At 39.0% G+C, this 7,832-nt stretch overlaps 2 protein-coding genes across 2 annotated transcripts; one reads left to right on the top strand and one right to left on the bottom strand.

Moving 5' to 3' along the window:
- The first annotated feature begins 3,931 nt into the window (after positions 1-3,931).
- LOC133795734 (uncharacterized) lies at positions 3,932-4,565 on the top strand. Its single transcript, XM_062233191.1, has 3 exons — positions 3,932-4,042; positions 4,137-4,432; positions 4,535-4,565. Exons 1-3 carry the CDS (start codon positions 3,932-3,934, stop codon positions 4,563-4,565), a joined length of 438 nt encoding a protein of 145 aa, XP_062089175.1.
- A 356-nt stretch (positions 4,566-4,921) lies between these two features.
- LOC133795733 (uncharacterized) lies at positions 4,922-7,426 on the bottom strand. Its single transcript, XM_062233190.1, has 4 exons — positions 6,952-7,426; positions 6,068-6,838; positions 5,175-5,977; positions 4,922-5,062 (listed from the first exon to the last, which is right to left on the bottom strand). The coding sequence occupies exons 1-4, from the start codon at positions 7,424-7,426 to the stop codon at positions 4,922-4,924; spliced, it is 2,190 nt and encodes a 729-aa protein (XP_062089174.1).
- Positions 7,427-7,832: the final 406 nt, after the last annotated feature.

The following is a 7,832-nucleotide window of genomic DNA, read 5'->3' as shown; positions in this document are numbered from 1 at the left end:
ACATGTCATCAAATCATAAGACACATGCCTAGCAAATACAGCCCTACTCAAGCAGGCAAATAAGTTCAAACAATGAACGAGTGACTGATCAACAAGTCACTAACAGGGGGTCTGTAACTTTTAACAAGTGACTAATTACCAAGTCACTAGCAGGGGGTATGTACCCTTTGACAAGTGACTAATTACCAAGTCACTAACATGGGATTCCGCTCCCTCAGCCATGTGACAAAACAGTCACCTAAACCTTTGGCCCTCGCTCAGAGTAACTAATCCTAGACTAGTCAAGCGCTTATAATTTTCATCGAACTTAGGGTCGGTCCAGCATTAATACCCCATATGATTCATTCAATGTTGATATTGATTAGATCTAATCTTTTATCGGCTCAGTGTTCTCGATGCTTATGCCGTTTCTGACTCTCAGGTCAGTAATACGCGACTAGTGCCGATCCTGAACAGTTGGTGCCACACACAAGCAAGCAATGCTACCAAACATATATCATATGTCAAATATCCGAATATAGGGCATTCAACATGCTTACTTAACAACTGCTAGCATAATTAGGACCATGCATAAACACAGAGGCTCAAGCTCTGAACAATCTCATATTCAATATTCATAACATACCCTAACCACATTTTTCTCGTGCAACACATGCATCACATTTAATCACTTGACATGCCTCAACAATAACCATGCATGTCACATTTAAACATCCAACATGCATCAAGAATAACCATGCATGTCATATATACACAGGATGCAGTTTTCTTACCTCGGGTTTGAGCAAGAATTAGTAAAAGAACGACCCTTGAGAACGATCAATCCTTTGAACCTTTAGCGGTCACCTAGTCATAACCAAATATGGAATCCCATAAATAAAATAAATCATAAAAAGGTTTATAATCTAAAACCTCACTCCCGGGATCCATCTCCCACTCTCGGGATTCTTAATCTTCCCAAGCGAGGTAAAGGAACCAACCCCCGAGCCTTAAAAGTCATCCTGAGCCCTAAAAATAGGTTGCTGGAAAATTCACTAGCGCTGGGGCGCTGCCTAGTGGCGCTGGGGCGCTGCCTAGTGGCGCTGGGGCGCTGCCCCAAAGTCAAAGAAGCCCAGTTCCTGCCCTGCCTAGCGCTGGGGCGCCAGGAATAGCGCTAGGGCGCCATCAGCAGACCAGAAACTTTTCTGGTCTTCTCCATTGCGATCCCCCTTGAAAACCAAGCATCCAACCCAATCCCAAACTTCACCCAAACATCAAATTCAATCCCTAAACTTCATGTACATCACACCCTCATCAAAACCCAAGCAATCAAACTCAAAAATTTCTATGAATTCTCACAACTAACACCTCAAATTCTGAACTGAAAACTTACTTGAAAAATAGAGTATAGCTTAAATTCATGGATGTAATCTTACCTCAAGCTTGATTTATATCCCCTTCAATGGTTGAACCAAGGTCCTAAGCCCTTAAGCCTTGCTCTCCTAGCTTGGATCCACAAATTGGCTCTCAAAAATTGAAAGGAAGAATGAAAGAATAATAGGCATGGGAGAGAAAGATATGAGGATGATGATGCTCTATTTTCTTACATTTTCTACAGCATTAATGATTGATATATATATCCTTAGGGTGAAAAGAACTAAATGCCCCTGGGCTTATATTCTTTCCTTAACAGCTCTCAAGGGCAAAACCGTCATTTCCCGCCTATCTCGTTAATTATCATTATCACCCTCCAATTCCCGTTATTCTCAATATTCTCAAATACCAATAATTCATATCCCGTTACCCTTTAATTCCCAGCAACGTTCTAATCACCAAATTACCCCGAACTTAATCCTGTTATGACTAGACCGAAAAGTTGCATTCCATGATCGTCTCATGCCGAATGACTCGAACCAATCCACATATAATGTGGTATTATTTATAATTCACCCACATGCATGAAAATCCACAATCACACCCTCAACGGATCAAATTACCAAAACTCCCTTATAATTAAAAATGAACCCATATGCATGCATTTACCATCATATAGTAATATAATTCACATAAACATGCAAATAATCATTAAATATCATAATAAATCATTTATGGCCCTCCCGACCTCCTAATCAAGGTCCTAAACCTTATTAAGAAATTTGGGGCATTACAGGAGATCTCCCTCCTCTAGAATAGACCCAAATCACAATTCTTGGCATCGTTGCAATCAAATGGTAATGTCTTGGATCCTCCATTCCGTTTCTCCTGAAATAAAAACTAATATAATGTACCTTGTGACTACTTCAGCTATGTGTACTGAGTTGAACAACAGATTCGATCAAGGAAATGGGCCACCTATCTTTGAGCTTCGTAATATCGCCATCAGCTTGCACCAAGGTGATGATTTTGTAAGTACCTATTTTACCAAACTCAAATCTGTTTAGGATGAGATTCATGAACTTAGGCCTTGTATACCATGTACTTGTGTTTTCTCTGCTAACAATCTTGGTCATCACAGCCAAAATCAAGTTCTTCAATTTTTGATAGGATTAAATGAGTCTTACCATGCTGTCCGAGCCCAAATCTTATTAATTGACCATTTCCCTAATCTTGCTAAAGTGTTTTCAATGGTCATCCATGAGGAGTGACAAAGAAAATTAGGCCCCTTCCCTTCATCCCTTGTTGATTCTATTAACACACCATATCCCACCCAAATTCCTAAACCAAACCCTATACCAACCACTACTATCAATCCCAACACTACAAACTCCTACTTGAACCAAAAATCTCAACAACTAAGAAACAAAAAGCTCCAACCCACCTGCACTCATTGCCAAAAACTAGGGCACTTGAAGGAGAAATGTTACTTCTTACATGGTTTCCCACCCAGATATGGCACTCGCAGCAACACAAGTTCTCAAAACAATCCCTATGGTCAAAAGAAACAGAATGAATACTCAAATGGGACTTCCTCAAAGATATTTAATGTCCCGAGTCCTTCCACAAGCTCAACACTCACTCCTCAACACTGTCAACAACTCATCTCCATACTCAGCCAACAACTCCAACACAACCATTCGGAGACTACTATACCAGAAAACAATTCCACATTGAATAAATTTTCTGGTAACAACTTCTCTCCCACTAAACTTTGGATACTTGATAGTGGTGCTACTCACCATGTGTGTATTGACATAAATATCTTTGCTTCTTTTGACCAAAGTCCTCTTGTTACTTACTTAAATCTGCCTAATGGTCCCCAAATCTGGAACTGTGTGCATCAATGACAAAATAACTCTATATAATGTCCTTTATGTACCATAATTTCAGTTTAATCTCTTGTCAATACCTTACTTACTTAACAACACTTGTAATATACTTATTTTTAACTCTAATGATTGCTCTACATAGGATCCTATTCGACATAAATAGATTGGGATTGCTAAGAAGCTCCACAATCTCTATATCTTGACAAAAGATTGTTCTCCTAAGGGTTATTTGCGGCAATAATGCCTATGTAGTTCATTTTGTTGCACTTAAATGCTTATGTAAAAATTTTGGCAGCAATAATGCCTACCGTTGCGAATTTAGAGCAGACGTTGGTCCCTGGGCTGTTAGGGGTATATTTGATACACGTGGCATGACCCGATTGGGTTAAATTATTAAAATTTAAAACAAAAACAATTAATGGCTATGGTTTTTAATTAAAAACAAAAAAAAACTAATTGTGATTAATTAATATAACCCAAAAAACCGTTTGTCTAAAACCAAGTTCTAAAACTAATCTAAAACAAAAAAAACTCAAAACTCCATAACCAGAAAAACGATGAAGATGAAGCTTTCCCCCCGACCACACCCAGACGATCCACCCCCGACAGTATAGCACGTGAACCCAGTAGAAGAAAACTTGTAATTCCTTCGAATTGGGGGTTAGGGCATCTTTTGCATCGGGTTAATGGAGATTGGAAAAAATTGCCATTGTCGAACACCAAGGCCAGTGGTAGAAAGAACGACTTGGACAAACAAAAATCCTGGGCGAAGATTCAGAACATGCAACAAGTATCGGGTAAGATTGGTCTCCATTTGTTTTTGTAATCTGATTCATTGAATAAATGGTTATGGGTGTTCACTAGAAATTTCGTATGTTTTGGTCAACTCAGATTCATGGTGGGTGTAATTTCTTTGAAAGGATAGACCCTCCAATGTGCCATCGAGCAAAGGTGGTCATCCCTGGATTACTAAGAAAAATTGGTGACCTTGAAACTGAAATCACATCCCTAAGTACGACAACTGACATTGGAAGTCATCGGCAATGCAGTGGTTCTTCAAATGGATTTGAGACACAATCTCACAACCTTCAAAATGTTGGAAGAGAAAGCTGTGAAAGTTGTGCTGAAAGCAAGGGTAAAGCAAATGATGGAGGTCGAATGCAGTGTTACTACTTTTTGAATACTATGTATTTTGCTGTAATTCTATTGGTTGTGGTTATTTGGGCTACAAAATCAAAGTAGAAGTTGATGGTATTGTTAGTTTATTTTTGGGTAATCTTCATGTGCAGTATTGACAATGACAAAGCTATTGCACCCTAGGCATTGATTTGTAATGAATTTTGTTGTAAAATGAAACCCCGAATCAATGTAGTCTATCTTGGTCTATTTTGAATTCAGTATTCTAGTTTATGTATTTTGTGAAATAAATATGATCAACATCTAGTTACATTCATTACCATAAGAGATAGGTACAAAAATATAGGCCTAAAAAGCCAAATGTATCTGATCTGTACATGACCAATATCATGGCCAGCATGACTCTCTCATGACTCAAAAAACAGATATGATCAAAAGGTGATTTGTACATGACTCTAAAATGGTCAACATAGCAGACACCAAAATACAAGATTCGACCACTAGTTCAAAATAAAATCAAAAGATGAAAATCCTTCCAGTCAGACAGTATCGGGTTGAGCATTCTTTGCACCACTAGTTCCTCCTTTAGCATGTTGTTTCAGTCTTCTTTCCTTCCTTAAAAGTGTGGATTCAGTTGGGTTCTGCAGTGGTGGACGACCTCGCTTTTTGACCACATGATTCTAAAATAGGTTGAACAAACAAATATTTAGCTCCAAATTCACAAAACAATGATAAAGCAACTAATCAATGATAAAAATTATCTAGGAAGAGAAGAAAGCATAAAGTTTATACCTCAACCACCTTAGCAGATTTGCATGTTTCTCTCATGTGGCCTGTTTTCAGACAATTGTTGCATGTTTTAACTTGTCCAGTTCTTTGAGCTTTCTTTAAAGCAGGTGGAGGTTCATCTGTCTCCCTTCTCCTAGCTTTCTTAGGTCTTCCAGGCAGCTTCGTCTCAGGTGGTGGATCAATTGGGTTGAGTCCTGTCTGAGGCCACATATCTGGACTAGGCATAGGATGCACACTCTGTTCATATGCTTTTTGCAATGATTCTTTTTTATAGAATCCGTGGACATAATCAAAGACATTACCTCCCATGAACCAGATAGTAGCTAGTGCATTGCCACAAGGAAGCCCAGATAGTTGAAACCTCCTACATGTACAAGTTCTGAATTCCAAATCGACAACCAAGGCACTACCATTGCTGCATTGAACCTGAAACTGAAACTTGTCAGACCTAGTAACCAGACAATGCTTTGCAACCTCTTTTTGCTTCTCAATTATCTTCAAAATTCTCTTCCCCACAGGTTGAGTCATCTTCTCCAACTCAGATTTTTTGTTATAAAACTGAGACATCAACCAAAATCTAATTTTCTCTAGTAAAGTTATAATTGGCTTGTCGCGAGCATCAAGTATGGCTGCATTGAAACTCTCACACAAATTATTCACCAAAATGTCACATTTTGGGTACTCTGAAATATGTGACTTAGTCCATTCTGTGGGGTTCTTCCCGGCCAGCCAATTGTAAGCACCATCTGAGACATCCTTGACTTCTTGCATTGCTCGAGCAAACTCAGCTTGTGTTGTAGTATTAGCTGTTGCCCACAAAAGTTGCTTAAGTAAAAGTCAAGGATATTCCTTTTTAAAGTTAGCATGAAGATGTCTAACACAATACCTCACCTCACACCCACTAAAGATGGCTCCCACTGCATTTTCTAATCCTTTTTGACGATCACTCATCATTGTCACCTTGGTGGGACTCAAACTCCCAATATCAGCCTTCAATAGCTCCAAGAACCAAGTCCAAACCTCAGTGTTTTCCTTTTCAGTAACACAGTAGGCAATGTGAAACATGGAGTTGTTACCGTTAATGCCTACTGCAGCCAATAAAATGCTTCTACAATATCCTTTTAAAAAGCAGCCATCAAGACCAATTAGAGGTCTACAACCCCCCAACCAGCCATCTCTACATGCCTTAAGACAAATATAAATACGCTGAAATTGCCTTCTCCCATTAACCAAATCAGTTTTCAACTTCACAGTAGAGTTGGGATTGGTAGCCAACAACCTTTTACAGTATTCATCAAGAATGGCGTATTGTTCCTTGACAGACCCATCCAACATCTTCCTTGCTTTTGTCCTGGCCCTGTAAAATGTCCAGCTAGACACACGTGAGTACTTGGTCTTTGCAGTTATCTCCCTAAATGCATTGTATTCCATACTCGGATTTAGCCTAAATTGCTCCAAAAAGTGCTTTGCAAGCCAAGTTGAGGTCAGCTTTTTATTGTCCAAAACAATGCCACAACTATGCTTGTCAACAAGTGTTTTGACCCTCATTGTTTTGCCATCTATCTTGTTAACTATTGAAGCAAACAACATCCACTCACAGTTTGCACCCTTGCACTTAACTCTAACTCTATTTGAATCATTGAAAATAAATACATATTCTCGATCACCTTCAATAAAGTACTCCCTTATTGCATTCCTTAAAATTGTAACAGTGGCAAATTCCATGCCAAGAACAAATTGGAAGTTTTGCATTTTGGGTTGAATTCTTGGGAATTTTTACCAGCATCAAACTCATCATCTGACTTCAATTCGTGTAACTCCTCCTCAGAACATATACCATCTGAGTCTCCATCATCAAGATTTTGAGTACAAAAATCTGAAACTGATCGCCACCACTTCCTAGGGTCAGACTGTGTACCCATCTCTATCTCAGCTTCAACATCTTGCTCAAACTCTTCCTCCTCCAATATGAAATCTTCATCACTTTGCTTTCCTTTCCCTTTTTTGTCACGCTGAACTTTGTCTTGGCTCTTCTCAGCTGTATTTTCCCTCACATCAGCTTGAACTTTGTCTTGGCTATCCTCAGATGTATTTTCCCTCACATCAACTTGCTTTCCTTTCCTATTTCTGTCACTTTGAACCGGGTCTTGGTTCTCCTCAACTGTATCCTCCCTCACATCACCAATATCATCCTCTGAATCCGAAAGCACAACTACCTCTAGTATTTGGTCTTCCATATCACTTTCATCATCCATGTAGTCAAACTCTTCTTCATATTCCTCTTTATCAGGTTCATCAAAGCCAGCATCATGAAATTCCTCAGAATATTGATCAGCATCAAACTCTTCTTATTCCCCATCAATGGTTGCATCAACAGGGATACCAACAACATCTGTAGAGACATCACAATCATCTGGTAATTCCTCTATAATACATCTTTTCAGAGGAGGTAAAATGTTAGCAGGGACATGTTTAACAGCTTCTGAATCTTCCTTCCAATCTAAAGGTAGAACTGTTTCAGGAAAAACAAGATATATGTCAATCTTTGTAGCCCGATTCCTTTCAATATCCTCTACAATTCTTAAGATCACCTTATCCCCTACCACCATGAAGCCCATATTAAGCACCTTTCCTATTGGTTTGTACATAAAACCCACTGGA

Source organism: Humulus lupulus, chromosome 8 (assembly GCF_963169125.1).
Source record: "Humulus lupulus chromosome 8, drHumLupu1.1, whole genome shotgun sequence".
In the NCBI taxonomy this organism is placed as follows: Eukaryota; Viridiplantae; Streptophyta; class Magnoliopsida; order Rosales; family Cannabaceae; genus Humulus; species Humulus lupulus.
This window is presented reverse-complemented; position numbering and strand designations above follow the sequence as displayed.

Excerpts from the sequence above, each read along its gene's own strand:
- LOC133795734 (XM_062233191.1), top strand. The coding sequence starts at position 3,932 with ATGGAGATTGGAAAAAATTGCCATTGTCGAACACCAAGGCCAGTGGTA. Across the intron at positions 4,043-4,136 it reads GAACATGCAACAAGTATCGG|ATTCATGGTGGGTGTAATTT; the intron begins GTAAGATTGGTC and ends TGGTCAACTCAG. Across the intron at positions 4,433-4,534 it reads TACTACTTTTTGAATACTAT|TATTGACAATGACAAAGCTA; the intron begins GTATTTTGCTGT and ends CTTCATGTGCAG.
- LOC133795733 (XM_062233190.1), bottom strand. The coding sequence starts at position 7,426 with ATGGATGATGAAAGTGATATGGAAGACCAAATACTAGAGGTAGTTGTG. Across the intron at positions 5,978-6,067 it reads GGGAGCCATCTTTAGTGGGT|CTAATACTACAACACAAGCT; the intron begins GTGAGGTGAGGT and ends TGTGGGCAACAG. Across the intron at positions 5,063-5,174 it reads AATCTGCTAAGGTGGTTGAG|AATCATGTGGTCAAAAAGCG; the intron begins GTATAAACTTTA and ends AACCTATTTTAG.